Genomic DNA, 20076 nt, shown 5'->3' with positions numbered 1-20076 from the left:
TCTCTCGCTCCCACATGCTCTGGTGTTTTGTCTCTGTCTCGCTCTGTTTCACATACACATACACTTCAACACATTTGCTTTCACACTCATTAAGTTAATGTCTTCCACATTCCAATTTCCTTCATCCCGCTCTCTGTGTGTTGTTTACGTCTACGTCTATGTTTCTTGCTCTCTCTCTCTCTCTCTCTCTCTCTCTCTCTTGCTCTCTCTTTTTCTCTTTCTCATCCTCTTTTTGTGCAATGTTCTCTGTTCGTCCTTGTCCTGCTGTTTATCATTTACAAGATTGCTAATTTGATTTCTGGTGCCTTCCAAACACACACACACACTTACATACACACGCAAACACAGATCCTAACGCCCCTGAAATAACCGAGACCGCTGATGAAGATGGCTCCGGTGAACCCGAACCCGCATCCGACCCGAAACCGGAACAATCTGAATGTCGCGGTGATTCCACATACATTTGCCCACGCAGCGGTTATCGTGTCTGCGATGAGGTGAAGTGCGATGGCAGAAAAGACTGTCCCGATGGGGAAGATGAGGAGGATTGTCCCAGCGGTAATAATGATTCATGAAACCACATCATCGATCGTCTTCACTATTTTCATGTTACCAACCGATCCCCAGTAATCCCTTACCTCTTTACCATATTCCCCTTTCCATGATGTAGTATTCCGATTTGTACGCTACTTAAGATCAGTTCAGTGATCATTTTAGTGAAGAACTGCGTGATCAGTTAAGTGAACAGTTGCGTGATCAATTTTATGAAGAGCTCTAAGGACAGTTCTATGAAATGCTCTGTTAACAGTTCTGTGAACGGCTCTATTAACGGATAGGTTAACAGCTTTTTTAATGGCTAGGTGAACAGCTCTGTTAACAGTTAAGTAAACTGCGCTGTTAACACTTAAGTGAACAGTTCTGTTAGCAATTGAGTAAACAGCGCTGTTAACAGTTAAGTAAACGCGCTGTTAACAGTTACGTAAACAGATCTGTTAACAGTTAAGTTATCAGCGTTGTTAACAGTTCTGCAAATAGCTTTGTTAACAGTAAAGCGAACAGTTCTGGAAAGAGTGAACAGTTCCTTGAACAGTGCGTAATCTGTTAAGCGAACAGTGCCATCTTAATTTTAGTGATCAGTTCAACAGAAACTATCGTCTACATTATCTACATTATCATCATTCTCATCAGTTTTTGCCATTTTATTTCGATCAGCTACTTTAATTTGCATTTTGTTTTCATTTCTTTATTTCGTTCTTTGCCGCTTCCTTTGCATTCTTACGTTGCGCATTTTGTGCTCTTTAGTTTGCAACGAAGGCGAACACGTATGCGACGACCATCGCTGCTTGGTCCCCAGTATGATCTGCGATGGCATTAATCAGTGCGATGATGGCACCGATGAGGCCGACTGTACCAAAGTTGAAGAGGACCCAAGACCCGAGGAGCCTGAACAGCCAAAGAACGATAACAATAATGAGGATGTTAATATTTATAATCCACCGCAGCCACAGGGTGAGTCAACATACGATTATTTGAAGCTTTCATTTTTCGCATTCGCAAAAATTGACTTTATTCGAAACACTTGCCATCATTTTAATTTGTGCAATTTTATACATTCTTCGACAAGGGTATTTTTATTCATATTAATTGTTATTATTTTCCATTTTGCCATTTGGATTTCTTTTTGATTTTGCACATTGTTTGATGTATTCTTTTTGTATTTTGTTTTGTATGATGTCAGCGGCGATCGCTGATCTCATTTGGGCATGGCCAACAATGTTTTCCCGCTTGAACTGAATACAACTATGCTATTGTAACTATATTTGAAATATTTTCCGCATCGCATATTCAAAATCAGGTTATTCTCCGTTCAACTATTTACGAAAGAAAATTGGAAATCTGAAAACATAATCATTCCCGTTTCTCATTTCTAATTTCTTATATTCTGAAACTGAATTCGGGCTCATTTAGTGGAATTTACGAGCATCGATTAATTACATACCGAGTGCAAATTTGCTAAATTTTGCGTTTCGGAACGTGTTGCATCAATGCCAATTATGGGGAAAATTAAACATATACAAGTATGCTGCTTAATTGCATTGCAAAAGCGTGTGGAATTAATGACTTTTGGGGGCGTGAGTTGTCTGGAATTATGCGGCGGAATGTGTGGAATGAAACAATTATAAGCTGCAAAGAGCAACATAGCTGTAATGTGGGTCAAACGGAATGAAACCATCTCGAAAACTTTGCATCTTAACTATGTTTTAATATTCTAACTATCTAAACGGTTTGAAATGGAAAACTTGGTTTACTTTAGAAGAGATTGCTATAGTAAATCAAGATTTAAATAGGTCTAAAGAAAATGCAATATTATTTTAAATGCTTTTTTGTAACTTGTTCGATTTCTAAGGACACGTTGGAATGAAACATAATTTAAAATGTAAGCTGAATTTGTAAGCACATTCTTTTTCGTTAATCCATTGTATTTGATAAAAAGAAGGGGGGCGAGGGAGTTCTAGTTTACAATAAATTAGAAAAAATATATATATATATGTATATATATTCTATGCTTACTCAATCCGAAAAAGTCGGAATGGAATGAAATAAAAGAAAAATATATTGGGGGAGAAAAATTGACAAATGAATTTCAGAAATCTTGTTTTACAGTTTTTGAATTAACAAGAATGGCCAAGTGAATCTACATTAAAATAGAGTAGTTGTAAAAAGTTAGAATCCCTGCTAACAAATATTGAATTTTCTAAAATGTTGATGGAATAATTTAATGGAACGAAATATTAATGTCAAACTTATTGTAACGATTTAACAGCAACCAATATTCTGATAAGAAAGTTACCTGGAGTGCACTCCAGTATTTCAAAGATACAAAAGTATCTCAAAGATACAAAAGTATCTCAAAGATACAAAAGTATCTGCAAGATGCTATTGCAGTTAAAAAAGCAGTTGGAAGATGCAAAAGTATCTCAAAGATGCAAAAGTATCTCAAAGATGCATTTTCAGTACAAAAGTATCTCAAAGATACAAAAGTATCTCAAAGATACAAAAGTGTCTTAAAAAAGCAGTTGGAAGAAACAAAAGTATCTCAAAGATACAAAAGTATCTCAAAGATACAAAAGTGTCTTAAAAAAGCAGTTGGAAGAAACAAAAGTATCTCAAAGATACAAAAGTATCTCAAAGATACAAATGTATCTGCAAGATGCTATTGCGGTTAAAAAGCAGTTGGAAGATGCAAAAGTATCTCAAGATTCAAAAGTATCTCAAAGATACAAAAGTATCTCAAAGATACAAAAGTATCTTAAAAAACAGTTGGAAGATACAAAAGTATCTCAAAAATACAAAAGTATCTCAAAGATGCATTTTCAGTACAAAAGTATCTCAAAGATACAAAAGTATCTTAAAAAAACAGTTGGAAGATAGAAAAGTAACTCAAAGATACAAAAGTATCTCAAAGATGCATTTTCAGTACAAAAGTATCTCAAAGATACAAAAGTATCTCAAAGATACAAATGTATCTCAAAAGTACCTCAAAGATACAAATGAATCCCAAAGATACAAAAGTATCTCAAAGATACTAAAGTATCTGCAAGATGCTATTGCAGTAAAAAGCAGTTGGAAGATGCAAAAGTATCTCAAAAGTATCTCAAAGATACAAATGTATCTCAAAGATACAAATGTATCTGCAAGATGCTATTGCAGTTAAAAAGCAGTTGGAAGATGCAAAAGTATCTCAAAGATACAAAAGTATCTCAAAGATGAATTTTCAGTACAAAAGTATCTCAAAGATACAAAAATATCTTAAAAAAAACAGTTGGAAGATACAAAAGTAACTCAAAAGTATCTCAAAAATACAAAAGTATCTGCAAGATGCTATTGCAGTTAAAAAAGCAGTTGGAAGATACAAAAGTATCTTCTTGGCAAGCAAACACAGTGTTGCAACTTGGCTGCTCATGTTTCAATTCCACTTCGTTCCTATTCTTTTCTGTTACTCCTGTTTGCCGTCTGCAACATTTACATGCTCAACTAGCTAACTAACCAAGTTATTCCCAGCTCAGACAGCAACGATCCAATTGCTTATGAAAATCTGCGAACTTCCTTGCTGCTAACAGCTCAGTTGTTTTCCCCAGTTGACTTGTCTTGGCTGTTGTTTGATGATGCTGTTGCTGTTGTTGTTGTTGTTGTTGACCCTGACCCTTCAGCAAGTGTTTGTAGAGTAAATTACATAACACACAAAACTCGAAAGATACGAGCAACGGCAAGAGCTCGAAAAAAAAGTGGAATCTAGCAACGAAATGCTATTGTAAAAAGTGAAATTACAATTGTTCCCCAAACGGCAACAGCGTGGTGGAGAGTGGTGAGAGAAGGGGGCGTGGCAGAGGGGTGGAAAACTGTGCGCGCTGTTTTGCCTAATGAAACGACCCACGGAGTTGCAATGCCGAAAACCAAATTCAAATCATAACCGCAGTTGCCTCCCTTGGCTATCCACATGTGTGTGTGTGTAGCAATATCTATGAAGTATGCCACAAATGTGAACACACACTCCCACACACACACACATATGTAAAGGCAGCAATGCAAAAAGATGTTTTATAGATGGTAATTTCGAGTGCGTTGCGAGTTGTGTGTTGTTTTTTTTTTTTGCGGGTCGCAGCAGCAAACAAAAACAATTTGCAACAGATTAAAATTACCCCTAAGCGTATTATAAACTTAAATAATCCGCTTGCAGTCGACGCTCGCTTCATCCACTTCGCTTCCCCTTTCCCCTTCCCTTCCCTTCCTCCTCCTCTTTTTTGCGCTGCTTGAAGTGAGCTTTCATTTTTTGGTTTTTTTTCGTCGTCTTTTTGCCATGCCAGGCGTTGCCGCTTTTACTACTCGGGGGCGTGTTAAGTGCTGTCAACGAGATTAAATGCAATGTCAGAGGTCACAAAAAAGCTCGCACACTCACATACATTCCTATCTCCCCCTCCTCTCTGCTCACGCACACAAAGCGAAGCGCTGTCCAAAGTTGTGTCCTTGCAAATTTAATGAATTTTCGACACTTGACTTGCTGCTGTGCGACCAAAGAGCTGCCTGAAGCTGCACAACAAGAGATGCGGGCGGGGGCAAGTTGAATTTCGACTAAAAGACCAAAAAAAGTTAAAACTAGAGCTGCATTCGATAATCGATAAAAAGTCGAATCAAGAATTTGATCTATAAATAATCTTTGTTTTACCAACAACTAAAGATTAGACACAAATAAATTTTTATTTTTGTTATACAAATTTGAAAAATTTGACTTAAATTTATTTCGTAATAAGATTTTTTCAATTTGTATGTTATTATTCGTATTATTTATATTTCCATAAGTTGGAATTTCTTTTTGAGAAACTTCATTCGATAATCGTAGATTTATTATCGTAGAATTGTAACCATAAATAGTCTTTGTTTTCTATTTTGTTAGTTAAAAGCAAAGAAATTTAAACTAACAGCAACTTTGATAACTAAAGATTGAAACAAAAATTGGGAAAGAACATTTTATAAATCTTAAATTTATTTCTTTCGGAAATTTATCAAATTTTACAACAGAAAACTTTCATATTATTTATATTTTCATAATTTAGAATTTCTTTTCGAAGAATTCAACTTTGCTGCTTTATAAGCATCACATTTCTTTGGATTCTGGCGAAATTTATAATGGCTTAAAGGTCAACACAAATTTTTTACTATAATTTGTGCAAAAATTTCAGATGAAATTGTAGATAGATTTCATGTTTCTTTTGCGCTGATGTCAGAACTCGTTATAAATATGTAAAAGTTGTAATTGCATTTTATGCTTATGCCAAAAACTATACTACACATTATTATTATTATTTTTTGTTTTACAATTTCAATATTTTATTAAACCAGTTTTCTTTAACTAGTAATTTTATAAATAGAAATAAATCAATAAGGGATTTTGTTCAACATTTTTTGAAATATTTTCGAATGTCTCCCGTTATTTCCACATTATTCGTATTTCAGCAAGTCTGTCAGCTGACACAATTTGGTGTCAAAATTTGGGACAAGCAATCGAGGTAATTAACATAAAAGTCATCAGTGGAAATTGAATTTGAAGCGTGCAGCGAAATTGTGAAACATATTTAGAGATTGTTGTTGTTGTTGTTGTTGGTGTTGTTGAAAGGTCGGTTCATTTTTTTGTTCTTATGTTTTTTGGGTGCTGCAAGTTCTGAAGTTGCAAACATATTTTATTGAGGCGCGTTGATTGTTGTGAAACTCGAAACTGTTTGCGGCAGTTACCGAAGTTGTTATTGTAGTTGTAAATGTTGTAAATGTTGTAGTTGTTGCTGTTGTTGTTGTTGCTGTGGTTATTTCGAAAGCGCGTCATTTAGATGCCGCTGTTGCTGTTGTTGTTGTTATTGCTGACCCCCAACCCCCACTTGAGCGCCGCTAAATTTTAATTATTATGTAAACACACACACACACATATGCAACCACATCACACACTTGCAACACGCTGCATAGAACACCAAAAAGTTGCTCTTTTTTAAAGGGAGCTCAATTTTCAGTGTAGTTGTTGTTGTTGTTGTTGATTTGTTTGCTTTACTGGTTGCTGCGGTCGCATTTAACTTGGCCGTTGATTAAATATTTTGTATGCAATTATTTTGCATCGATTCTTGTTTCGCGTTCGCCACTTGCACTTTTGGCCCACAAAGTGGCTGAATACCCTCTGCCCCTTTCCCCCCCTCTTCGCTCTAAGTCACTCAATGAGTCTGCAGTCAATTAGCAGCTTCGCTACGTTAAATGGCCATACACATACATACTTGCTCGCTTGGGGAGCACATATGCAAATTGAATTTGCCAGCCACAGCGTTTTTCTTTTCACACTTCAAGCCAAAATGAAAAAAAAAAAAAAAAGAAAAATGGAAGGCAACTAGTGCAAAGACAAAAGCAGAGAACAGACAACTGGCAACAGCAGCAGCAGCAGCAGCCGCAGCAACAACAATCAGTGGCAACGACTGTTGTTAAAAATCATAAAAATCATAAGAGCAAACAATGTAAGCAACTTGCCCTTCTCCTTACCCTCGCTCAGCTCGCGCTTAAGCAGCGGCAACCAGGGAGCTGTGCATGTCTGATGAGTTTTGCACAAAACAAAACAAAACAAAACAAAAAAAAAAACGAACAAAAGTGAAAAGCGCACAACTTCCGTTGCAGCTTCCATGAGTGTGTGTGTGTGTGTGTGTTTGCTTGGTAAAACAATTAAATTCTTGCAAGTAACTTAAACGACTAGCGCAGGCGCAACATTTGTCATATCAACATGTTGCTCAGCAACATGCTGCCAAGCCCTTTGGCAGCATTAAACAATTTTGTTGTGCTGCGCTTTGCAATGCCAAAATGCGACCTGGTTGGCTGTGTCCGCTCAAGCATTGCGACTACTTACACACTCACCCACCCACACACACACACACGCACTTACACTCCAACACCCACTGAACCAACCCCCCCTCCCCGCCCTCTCCGAACGAACCGAACGAGCCGAACAGTTGTCGTGCATTTCGTTCGTCACACTTCGTTCACTGCGTTGTGTTGACTGCTGCTTCGGCATTTGTTGCTGCTCGTTTCGTTTCGTTTTTGGCGTTTGGCGTTCGGCGTTCGGCTTTCAGCGTTCGGGTCGTGTGTTCGGGCATTCGGCGCCTCCTCTCAACGCTGGGCGCGCGCTTAGGCCGCTTGGCGCTTGGGGCGCTGGGCGCTGGGCGAGTCGATGCCGGCGCTGGTTGCTTTACTGCCGCGTCAGTTCGACTTGAAGCGTTTGCGTGTGCGTTACGTTCAGCCGCCAATTGCGACTGCCACTTGCAACTCAACTGCCAACTCTGATTGTGATTTGTGATTTCCTCTGATTGTGTGACTGTAATTTCAATTCAATACAAATTCTCAAAAATAACTAAAACAATTAAAATAACAGCCAATGTGACGATTCCTTTGCCTGCCGCGAGTGCAAATCACTTAACGGGGACTAAAATCCTTTTGGTTTATTTCAATTTTCCAAAACAAATACTTTCGAAAACACTTTTTTTTTCTTGTTTTTTGAGTAAGCCAAACGTTTGAAATGTGTGCCGAGAAAAAAATTTGCAAAAAGATATAAAAAAACCAAAAAAAAAAAAAACACAAACTAAAATTGAAATTAGTGTTTTCTATTATTTTTTTTTGTTTTGTTTTTTTGTGTCTTCACTGATTTGGAAAACATTTGAAAAGCATATTGCAGCAGCGCAATTCTTGGAGTGTGGCAATAAAATGTTGATCGCAGTTCTTCGTTGTCCTTTTAAAGTCAGATTCGGTGTTCTATTGAAAAATAAGTGGAATATTATTCGAAATGTGGTTCTTTTTTTGATATCCTAGGAAGAGTTGTACTTGTTTTTTCGATTCCTTCAATTGTGAGTTGTGAAATAATAAATTTCAACGTGTTTGAGGTCCTTTCATCTATTTCTGCCAGCTGCAAATTTTGTAGGAAATTATCAGAGAATGTTTTTAATTTCTTTAAACATTTGGTCGAAATTAAATATTTGCATTTTAGAATATGCATCTATTAAATATTTCAGCTGAAAAGCTCAAAAGATATCCTTCAAATTTGTACTGAAAATTCAGCAAATTATTAGATTAAAATTAGTATATTAAACAAATATTAGTTTTTTAGCGAAAAAAATGTTGTTTGATGTTTGAGAGTTTAAAGATTCAAGTTCCCTTCGTATTCCTCCTTTTCAACATTGATCCCAACGGATCCGTCGGCAATAAATCTGCATTAGCTGAAGCCGCAGTTATTTTTCTTTCAAGTGCCGCAAGTGAGGCTGATCGGTCACAGTTCGTATGTAAATATTTGCTACGAGTATCAGTTATAAATAATGCCAAATGGAACGCATTGTTTTCTGCTCTAGAGAATGCTGTGTTATTATTGTTGTTGTCGGCAGTAAATCTTAATCAAAGCATCAACTGCGAGTCAAAAATGTCGCTGAGCCAGCAAATTAAATCGATGAAAAAAAACAACTTTAAACGTTTCTGGCAGCGATCGCAGATCGTTGCTTGCATCTTTCAGATGCAGATGGAAATAGTGACAACAACAACAACAGCAGCAACAGCAAGAAGATGCCTAATCAATGTCGCCACATGTTTGTTTTAGTGTTGCATGCAACAGCAGAGTGACAAATTGGGGTGACAAAAGGAAAATTGTTATAAATAACAAGCCCAAATATGGACGAGGCCAAAAAGCTATTTTCGTTCACACACACACACACACATAAAAGATTTTTCAATTCACAACATCAATTTTCCAACATTCCACAGCAGCAGCAGCTGTGTTGGAAATAATTTGAACGAATTTCATTTTTGCAGCGTTTGCATTTCGTTGAAGTGAATTCAATTTGAATTTGAATTTTGATTGTGATTTTGTTTTTTTTTGGGTTGCTTGTTGACTGTGTGAGGATCGTTTTGCAAGTGTCAACGTGGCACTTTTAGTCAGTCTTATTCCCATGGAATGCAGCACGTTTATTGGGCATTAGGCTTGGAGGAGCGAGAGAGGGAGCGAGAGAGAGGGTTGCAAAAAAAAAAACAGCAAAAAAAAGGCTTAAATGTTATGCATCATTAATTTTAATGACTTAACCGAAAGCACAAAAAGAAATGTAGAACTTAAAGAACGCTTAGATGAGTTTTAATGAAGAGCTGTTAATATGCATAAGCAGCATGCAGCATGCAGCATGCAGCATGCGGCACGGGGGCAAGTAGCGTGGCGCATCATTAACAAACTTGCCACAACTTGGCGGCCTGAAAGAGTTGCGCATTTTGAATAGCAATAATAATAACAACAACAACAACAACAAGCACACAAGATATCAGTCTCAACTCATTAGTGGCCGAAAAAAAAGTGCACAGAATGTAGAAAATGTGTGTGCGTTGGTGTGTGTGTGTGAGTGCAGCTCCTGTTGCTGCTGCTGCTGCCACACAGACATGGCAGACAGGCTCCATTGTGTTGCAATTCACCAATTATTATGCGTAACATGTTTGTTGGGTAACCCAAAACTTGGCTGCCCCTTGTTGTTGCTGCCACAGCCGCTGCCACAGCCGTTGCCGTTGCGGCCACTTACAGTCGAGCAAGCTAAAAGCATTCCTTTAATGTTAACTTAATTGAAACATAGACAACAACAACAACAATAACAATAACGGCAGCAACTATTCCTGCTGTATCTCATTTAATAATTTGAAGAAAACGCAAAAAAAAAAGAATGCAGGCATTTTGCCAAACGCCGCATAAACTACAAAAGCTTTTACGCGTATCTCACAGATACGGATACCACAAGCAGTCAGTCAGTCACTCAGTCAGTCATTGAGTTGGTCAACAACAACAACAACAGCAGCAACAACAACAACAAGAGAAACCTTTCACGTCACATTCGCATTTCTCGCACTCTTGACTCTCGATTTTCGATTTACGATTTACGATTTACGATTCGTCAATTGCCGATTTGCCGAATATCAGACACACATACACACATGGCTGTAATAAAGAGGGGAGAATGGAGAGTGGAGAGTAGGGAGGGGGGAAGGGGACGACATTTCAAGTTCAAGTTCATTACAGCGCCACATGAAATCGGAATTTGTGTGCCATATAATACGCGCACAATTTGTTGTAATTTATGCACGAAATTTGTGCAAAATTTGCACAAATTGCCGACGCGACAGTGCCAGAAAGAGACAGAGCTAAAGCGAGAGCGAGAGAGCGCACTTAGTTTGCTATAATTATTATGGCAAGAAGTTGATCGGTTTCATTCGCTCTCTGCTAAATGTTTTGAAGACCTGAAACTAATACAGCAAATTTAAAGAGAAAAAGGGGTGAAAGAAGGAGAACGATTAGAAGAAGAAGATGGAGAAAATTGAGGAGAAGCAGCAGGGAAACTAATACTGCAAATCTATTGGGAAAAACGGGTCGAAAAAAGGAGGAGAAGAAGAAAAACTAGGAGAAGGAGAACGGAATCTAAGACTGCAAATCTATTGGGGAAAACGGATGGAAGGAAGGAGGAGAAGAAGAAGAATTAGGAGAAGAAGAACAACTAGATGAAGTAAAAGTAGAAGAATAAGAAAAAGAAAGAAAAGCAGTAGGAAATCTAATACAGTAAATTCATAACGAAAAACTGCTGAAAAAAGGAGAAACAAAAGAGAGCAACATGGAGATGAAGAACGAAAAGAATGGATAGAGATGAAAAGGAAGGAGAGAGGGGAATACAACCACTTGCCAGCGTCTACGTCATCTGAAAAGATCATAAAATGATTGCTAACTAGATGCGATGATGCTTTCCATAATTCGAATAGCTACATTAAAAGATATTTGAATGGAAAAGCATAATTAAATGTAAAGTGGAAAATGGCAAAAGTTCAGTCAAAAATTAAATTGATTTTTCTTTTTTTGTAGATCGTAATATCTTGCAAAGATTATCTCAGCTCTATTAAAATTGAACTAATTCAATAGCAAAAACTACATTTAAGATATTTTTGAATAAAAAGCATAATTTATGGTGAAAAAATGTAAAAAGATGCAAAGTTTTATGTGGATTGAAATGTGTTTAATCTGCAGATTGTATATTTTGGAACTTTTTAGTTATAATGGAGAGATTAAATATGCTCTATTATAATTAAACTACACTAGAGAAGTTAAAGAAATAAATAAACAGAACTCAATTTGTCGAGAATACTGGAAATAAAATGCCAGAGTCGAAAATAGTGCGGATTCTTAAGTGATTTAAAAAAAACATATATCATACAGATTGTATTAATATTTATTGGGTGATTATTTATCTCAGTTCTATTTAAACTGAATTTATATGAAAATATTTGAAATATATTTTTAAAAAAGTTCTAAATGTGCGCCTGAATTTCCTTGCCAAATCGTTTTATGGAAATTTTTCTAGCTGTATTTCAATGACGATAGTAAAAGTCTCTTAAATGTCATTTCGAAACGTATTAAATGCTCTGCATAATAATACATTTCTATAAAATACAATGTGTATTCTTGAGATATTGCAAGGGCATCTAATTTTTGTTTTGATTTCCAAATATTCAAGTATTCAAAATTTAAGCAATTTGTGTTTCGAAACAAAACAAAAATGAAACAAAAAAAAAAAAAAATAGAAAAAAATACTTAATTTAGAAATAGAAATATTTGCTGTCAACTTGGACAAAAATAAAATGCTGGCCACATTATATTATTGTGAAATCAAGAAGCGGCATGAGAAATGTTGATGATGAGAATGAAATGTCGCCCAACAATTGAACAATTGAATCCTGATGAGGTTCTTCTCGCTGCGTAGGCTGTGTGAATCTTATTGTTGGGTAAAATGTGCTGAAAGATTGCGTTATTTAAAATTAAGCAACATTTAATGTCGCCGATGTTGTTGCGCTTTTCTTTATTTGGTTTTTTGTTTTTTTTGTTTGGTTGTTGGCGTTTTTTCACTTTTCACCCGCATAGACAAAGGCGGAAGTGTCCAATGTGGCGAATGGGGAGAATGTTGAAGGCGGGAGGGTGAGAGGGGAGAGCTCTTCATTGCTTTCATTTGTAGCGGAAATGCTTGTGAAAGTATCCTTTTTGTGTATGTGTGTGTCTGTTTGTGTGTGTGAATGTGTTGTCCTTAGCTTCGCTTGGGTGTTAATGCGTTGACTTTGCCCCGGAAGTGTCCTTCGCTGTCCGGTCTCTGTCTCTGACTCTCTCTCCGGACTCTCCGACTCTCATGACTTTTTGGACTCGCCAACTCCTCTCCAGCTGTGAGCTTTACTGCTGCACATTGCCGCGGGGGGGAGCGTTGAACATTTTGTGTTTAGCATTTGTATTGCGCGCCACTCCAAGAGCTGCCCCGAAAAGTGCTTGCCTGCCACCGCGTGCTAAATAGGCTGCAATCTCTTACAGCTTGCCCTGCCACAAGAAGCAGCTGCAACACACACACACACACACACACACTAAGATACAGACGCGCGTCTCTCTGCCACACTGCCACACATAGTCACTGCCATTGCCATTGCCACAGAGAGTAGCTGAGCAGAGCAGAGGCAAAGAAAGAAGGAGAGAAGAAGAGGAAAGCAACCGCAGGCCGGCATGGCAAGGCTACTTCAGCCCCTGGCGGTCACCACGTGGCTGCTTTGGGTGCTGCTCATCGTTGTTGCCGCTGAGGCGCGTGGCTGGAGCAGCTATTTGAATCCGGGTAAGTTCCTTCCTCCTTCATGGCGTTGCTCGATCACTCTAACAACATAAAATGAAGAAGAGATGAAGACGAAGACGAAGATGAAGCTGATGAAGAAATTGCGATGACTGCACTCTGCGGTTCACATTGTCAATTCATTTCAATCAGAGAATGGCATCCACATTTAATTGCAGCTCAATTGCACAGATTGTGAGCTGGCGCCAACACACAGGACTATCTCTCTATGTATGTGTGTGTGTGTGCCACAGTTGCATCGCATCACTTGTCGAGCAAATCTAGGCTAATTGTTTGTCGCTTTTGTAATAATGATGCCAGCGACCAATTAATTTGCACAAACATCTTAATTTAGAAATAAGAGAAGCGAACGCGCGTCACTGCAACACACACACACACACACACACACACACACACACACACACACACTCAAGTACTTAAAACACACACTTTCAAGTGCTCTGCTCTACTCTGCGTTTCTCTCGCTCTTGACTTTGTCGCTGACCATTTGGAAGGCATCAACAATAATTTATCGCATCGTTAAGCGTCAGAGTGAACAAAAAAAAAAACAAAAAATATTTTAAAAATGCCCAAAGCATGTTGCAATCTCTTAAGAATTTCTCGTTCAGCAATTGCAGCAACTATTAATTAAACAACCATTTCAAAAATACATTTAATAGCTCACAAATTGCCGAAAAAAACAAAAAGAAATTGAAATACAATGATGAAATTTTGACATTGATTGATATATTTGCCATTTTGATGGAATTTTTGCGACATTTTTGTACTTTATTCTAACAATTAATATTGTCATGGAACAATTCAAAAGTTGCTTTCATTTCTATTCTTGGCAAGTGAAACACTATTTTTATTTTACACTTGGTTTCAAGTTTTTTTTTCAGATTAAATATATTTTTATTCAGGCATTTTTTCTTATTTGCCATTTCTATTATCTTTTAAGAAATTTGCATATTATTCTGATAATTAATATAGAAAAATTTTAAAGTTACTTTCATATCTATGCTATATATGAATTATATGGCAAAATAATACACTTTAAATATATTTTAAATATATATTTATAGTATTCATTTCATAGCTGGTACTTAAAAAGTTTTTTTCATTTCAATTTTCAAGTTTACTAGCAAAGCATAAGATTACTTATATAGATTTATACATTTTTTTATTTCAAGTTTTCTAGTTTAAAGTGGTTAAAATTGAATATTCTATATATCAAATGAATAGAAAAGTAAAACACTTCAAAATGTTTTTAAAATATTATTATATTAACTTAACTTAGATGCTTTTTAGAGTTCCTTACTTAGATTATTTTAAATTGAATAGATGCTTTCATTTGCTTTTTTCAAGTGATTTTATTTTTGATATCAAAGAGTAAAACACTTGAAATTTTTGCTGCTTTTTATTTGTACTTCCTTTTTGAGATAATGTTGTAGTACTTAGTACGTTATTTTGTTGTCAGATATTTTGCAATTTGAAAAACTTCCTCATTAATTAGTGGTTTTGTTTTTTTTATTATTGTAAATAGTGAAATTCTCTTGAAAGATTTTGAGTGTCTTCCGTCAGCAGAGTAATAATAATAAAATCTTGAGTGACATTTATTAAAATAAATATTTGTGATATTCCAAAAAGATATGATAATAATATATATTGTACATTTATTTTAATGAGCTTTAAACTTCCTCCTGTGTAGATTCGTCACATTTGACTCCACTTATATAATGTTAGTTTTGTTGTTCATTGTAAATATTGCACATTATTTGAGTTGTTGTTGTTGTTGTGGTTGTAGTTCTCACTTTCTAGGTCTTTGGTCACGGTCAGAGAGAGAGAGAGAGAGAGAGAGATAGAGAGGAGGAAAAGAGCTGGCAGATTGTTCATTTGATACACAGGAAAGAAACAATGCAAAAGACAAAGGTGCATAGAAATTAAAAACTGTAAAACTATGTGTTAAATGTATTTACGACAATGTCATCCTTGACTTCATTAAATGGCATGTGTGTATGCGTGTGTGTGTGTGTGTGTGTGTGTGTGTGAGTGTGTGTGTGTGATGTCGCTTAACTGTGAATGTCTCAGTGCCTTTGTATCTGAATCGTTGTGTAACCTTATATCGGGCTTAAGATAACCACATTTATATAATTACTATGTGTCTGTCTGCCAGTATACCCTGTAATGCGGAGCATGCACGACTTGCCAGCGCGCTTTGCTAGTCGTTGATTAAGAAAAGGGGGAAGGAGGATGTGAATCTCTCTGGCTCTCTGGTTCTCTGGTTTCTAATCTGTGCATCTCGAATGACTTCATAATTTGTTTTTATTCTTATATGTATATGCCTGATGACTGGCCTGTTCTTTGCCCCCGTTGTTGTTGCTACCTCTATTCTTGTTGTTTGTTGTGTCAACGAAATGTTTATTTATAGTGCAAATGCAATGCAATCTAAAGCTCTCCTCTGCCTCTGCCTCTGCATTGCGCACACACACAAAAGCACAAAAGTTGACTTGAGTTTTTTTTTCTGGTTGCCTGCGTTGAGCGCTTCCTGAAGAATTCGTCAAGGCGAAGAAATGAAAAGAGTGCAAAATGAATTGAAATGAAATCAGAACCGAAATGAGATCTGCTGTATAAATAAATGATGCGAGTGCAGCTTCTGAGTGTGAGCTGAATGCTCATGCGCTGATGTAACCCATGCTCAAGTGTTTGTTCAGCTTGTGCAAGTGTGTGTGTGACCAGAGAGTACAATTAAAAGTGTGTGTGCAACTGTAAAGTGCTTTTCTATTTACAGTTTACGGGCAGCTTTGACGCTTTTGTTGTCATTGTTGTTCTTAACATTCGCCTTCGTTTTCGACTTCAAGTTGCCTTCACTTCACTTCACCTCTCTCTCTCTCTCCCCCTTCCACACACATGCACACACACTCACGCGTCCCTCTTCTACTCTCTTATTCTTTTGTGACTGCAACTGTGACTCGGCTGTAACGGTGACTCGAACAGTCCGACCATGAGCCAAAGCTGACAATACTTGGCATTGCTTTTGCTTTGGCTTCTCCATCTCCTTTTCCCTCTGCTTTTGCTTCTGCTTCTCTGCTTCCTTTGCATTCCCTTGATGAGTGTTCTAAAGCTACAAAAATAATACTTGTCATATATGAACATAGAATATCTATGAAACATTAAACATTAAACATTATTGTTTAATCCTATTTTAGTATTTTTATTTATTATTGCAAAAGCAAATAAGTTTTCACATAATTTTGAATTCTCCGAAATTCAAATCTTTCAAAAATTAGAATTACATTTTCTAAATTATGTTTAAACAAAATTATTTTTGTTTATTACTGTTTACTAAAACTATATTATTAAACTACATTATAAAACATTTCAATTGAAAATAATTTGTTAATGCTTTAATTATTTAAAATTTTCTTTGAAATAAATTAAAGTAACATTACAAATGTTAGATATGCTTTGAAAATTATTATATAATATTATTTGATTGCTTCGATTTTTTCAAATTTCTTTTGCAGCCATTAAATATGCTTTCCCAAGTTTATTTTTGTTGCCATCTCAAGGAATACTTTTATACCACTTTTATAGAATTGCTTAAACTTCAATACTCAATACTTGTGCTTCGTAATTTTAAGTTAATTTCAAAACTGAAAGCAGCTCTCTTAAAATATTAGAATATTAATACTTAAAATATTAGAATTAAGAATACTTTTATACCACTTTTATAGAATTGCTTAAACTTCAATACTCAATACTTATGCATCGTAATTTTAAGTTAATTTCAAAACTGAAAGCAGCTCTCTTCAAATATTATTCTGCCCCTTTTTTGGTAGTTTCTTGAATTTATAAACTCAGTATTTCAATTTCGCTTGGCAACAACATTATTTAAGGAATTTACGTGAACTCTGCTTAAATGCTTCCAAGAATGCTTGACGAACTCTTCAAATTTAGCTTTTATCATTAAATTGTTGTAGCGCAGTTTGTTCGCAGCTCGGATTGCAGCATAAATATTTATTCTGCGAATTGGCAAATTAACAGCTCTGTTAACTTAACAGTTTATGACGCTGTTAACAGCAGTTATATGTTATGTTGTTTATTTTATTTGATTTGTTGTCGCACACAAAGTGTCAACTTGCAGCAAGTTGCAACTGTTGAAAGAGTCTTTGGCATTGTTCGTGAGTGAATGAGTGTATAAGTGTGTGTGTGTGTGTGTTTGTTGTGTGTATGTGTGTGTGTGTGTTGTGTGTGTGTGTGTGTGTGTGTTTGTTGTGTGTATACTTGTTGTGTGACAACAAACTCCACATTTCAGGGCCAGACCAGGCAGCAGCTTCGCATTGTTGCCACCAAAATTAAAGTGCAACATGTGAAGTGGAAGGGGGAGCTGGAGATGGTGGCAACCCTTTAGCAGCCCAGCGGCAATGTTGGGTAACAATATCTCTGCAGTTGTATCTGTATCTGTAGTTCTTCTATCTCAAAGAGTGAGCGCCTGCTAAAGAGAGAGAGAGAGAGAGAGAGAGAGAGAGAGAGAGAGAGTGTGTGTGTGTAATTTGATGCTTGGCCCATTAACAAAAATGTCAAAATGCCATTGGGCATAGACCACGCCCACGTGCAGCGTTCAGCGAGGGCGAGGGCAATGTCGAGGCACGTAATTTGTTTGCCTGCGAAACGCGTGCGAAATGTGCAAAAAGGAGGGGACAGAAAGAGAGGGAAGCTGATTACAATAAGTTTTCTATATATATATAAAATTTCTTCTTTTCTTCTGCTTGCGTTCTGCTTGTTGTTGTTGTTATTTTATTATTCGCAATGAGATTTGATTTTGTGCAAAAAATGTTGAAGCAGAGAAAAAAGTTTGCTTTCTATTTTTTTTTTGCAACTTTTGCTTGCCGTTGTTGTTATCCCCAGTTTTGGCACGATTTTTTCGATTTGGCACGCTGGTGGAAGAAATTCTGGTAGACAGGCTCATATAATGTTTAGCTGATTAAATACGTGACTTCATTCGCCAGTTGACAAGTTCATTTTGTTGCAGTCATCAACACAACATCGCAGTGCTTTAAAGTTGCAGCGAGTGTTAACTGTGTGCTGTTGTTGTGTTGTTGTGTGTGGCCGGACAGTTGGTTAGTTAGCCTATAAATATGTCAAACAATTACAAGCCATACAACACTCTCTCTCTCTGTCTATGCAAGTAACAAGATATCTTACTTTATCTGTCATATTTCACATGCAAATTTATGCAGACGTGCAACAAGAACTGGGCGCTGGCCAATTGCCAGCCAAACGATTCGATAAATCGAAATACGTATTCGATCAGTGATCGAACATAAAACGATTGCCACGACTCAACACTCAACAGCAACCTTGAGGCCACAGACAGTTCTTTATTTCTCAGTGTGTCTCAGTTGGCAGATGCAAAAGGCAGCTTTAATAATCAATTCAGTTGCACTTGAAGTGCAGCTTCTTGGCCATCTACGAACATTTTTGACAGCAAACAATGACAGCGACAACGACAACAACAACGATACACAACTCATGCAACTTGTTAAGACGTGCAATTAATTGCTTATCCATAAGCAGATAGCAACAACAACAACAACAGATTTGTGACAAATGTTTGGCACGTGTATCTGCAACACTTGATTCACAAGCCATTATGAGTGCACTTAGCATACCCTGTAATATCGAAGGGACAAGCAGAAGGGTATAAACAGGCAACTTAAGAACTTAAGTTCATCTGCAGACTTTAAATTTATAATATTTTAGTTGGCAGCAATAACAGAATATTTAGTATTTTATGCAATTTGTAGTACTTTTTGAATAATAATATATGGAAAGTATTTAGATTTTGGGTGTATATTGTTGCTGAACTGCAGACTTCAAAATTGATGCATTGACAAATATTGTAGTTGACAAAACAGCAGCTACAATATTATATTATTTATTTGGGGGTTTAAGTTTTTAAAAACACAGAATTCTAGAAAAATAAATGGAAGCCAAAAAGAAGCCATAAAATACAATTTTATGAACATTATATTTATCATTGGAAGCTCAAATTAATAATTAACAATTACTGACAAAAATTAAGAACTTCGATAGCAATAAAAATATGTAAATTGTGCAGAATTATATTTTTAAAAATCCATAACATTGTAGAGAAAAATTTCATTGAATCATAGTAGTAATAAACTATAAATGTTGTACAATAAAATTATTGAAAGATTTTATATGTTGTTGCATATTTATTATTAATGTGTGTAGCTTTCAATATATGTATATATATTTATTTGATTATTGGAGCAAAATAGTATGACTATTTATTTAATTTACTTATATGAATTCGAAAGGAACTTTATGAAATGAAAAATTATTATAATTATGAAAATATTTCTAGAGTATTTGCATGTTGTGCATTGTGATGCCTTGACATTTCATGTTGTCTTGGCCTTATGCAAATCGCGGCCCAGCAGCGACAACGGCAACGGCAACTACAACAATGTTGACTTGACTGACTGCCCGACTGACTGACTGACTGACTGAGTAAATGACTGATTGACTGACTGACTCACTGACTGACTGACTGACTGAATGACTGACGGGCTGAGTGACTTACTGACTTGCATGACAAACGACAAGCGCACAGCGAGGAATGAAATGAATTTACGAGCGCATTGCAGATAGCGCATAAAGTATCTCATAGATACGCCGCCGTCAACCGCCAGCCGCCAGCCGCCGCCTGCCGTGCTCAAGTCAACACAACGCAACGCAATGCAACGCAGCTCAGCTTGTTGCATGCCACAAAATGTATTTATTTTGCGGCGCGTTTTGATTTCGCATCGCAATCGAGAGTCGTTGTTGC

At 36.5% G+C, this 20076-nt stretch overlaps 1 protein-coding gene across 11 annotated transcripts in view; it reads left to right on the top strand.

Annotated features, from left to right (window-relative positions):
* The window catches only part of LOC132795911 (basement membrane-specific heparan sulfate proteoglycan core protein), a 102495-nt gene that overhangs the window by 33926 nt on the left and 48493 nt on the right, over positions 1–20076 (top strand). For 10 of the 11 annotated variants that reach the window (XM_060806862.1, XM_060806861.1, XM_060806860.1 and 7 more), the window contains exons 7-8: positions 349–558; positions 1303–1509. In XM_060806862.1, coding sequence (XP_060662845.1) covers positions 349–558; positions 1303–1509 — 417 coding nt within the window. Of the gene's footprint in view, positions 1–348; positions 559–1302; positions 1510–12958; positions 13224–20076 lie in introns of those variants that run through there. The other variant, XM_060806872.1, reaches the window with a different exon arrangement.

This window comes from Drosophila nasuta, chromosome X (assembly GCF_023558535.2).
Source record: "Drosophila nasuta strain 15112-1781.00 chromosome X, ASM2355853v1, whole genome shotgun sequence".
Lineage (NCBI taxonomy): Eukaryota > Metazoa > Arthropoda > Insecta > Diptera > Drosophilidae > Drosophila > Drosophila nasuta.
This window is presented reverse-complemented; position numbering and strand designations above follow the sequence as displayed.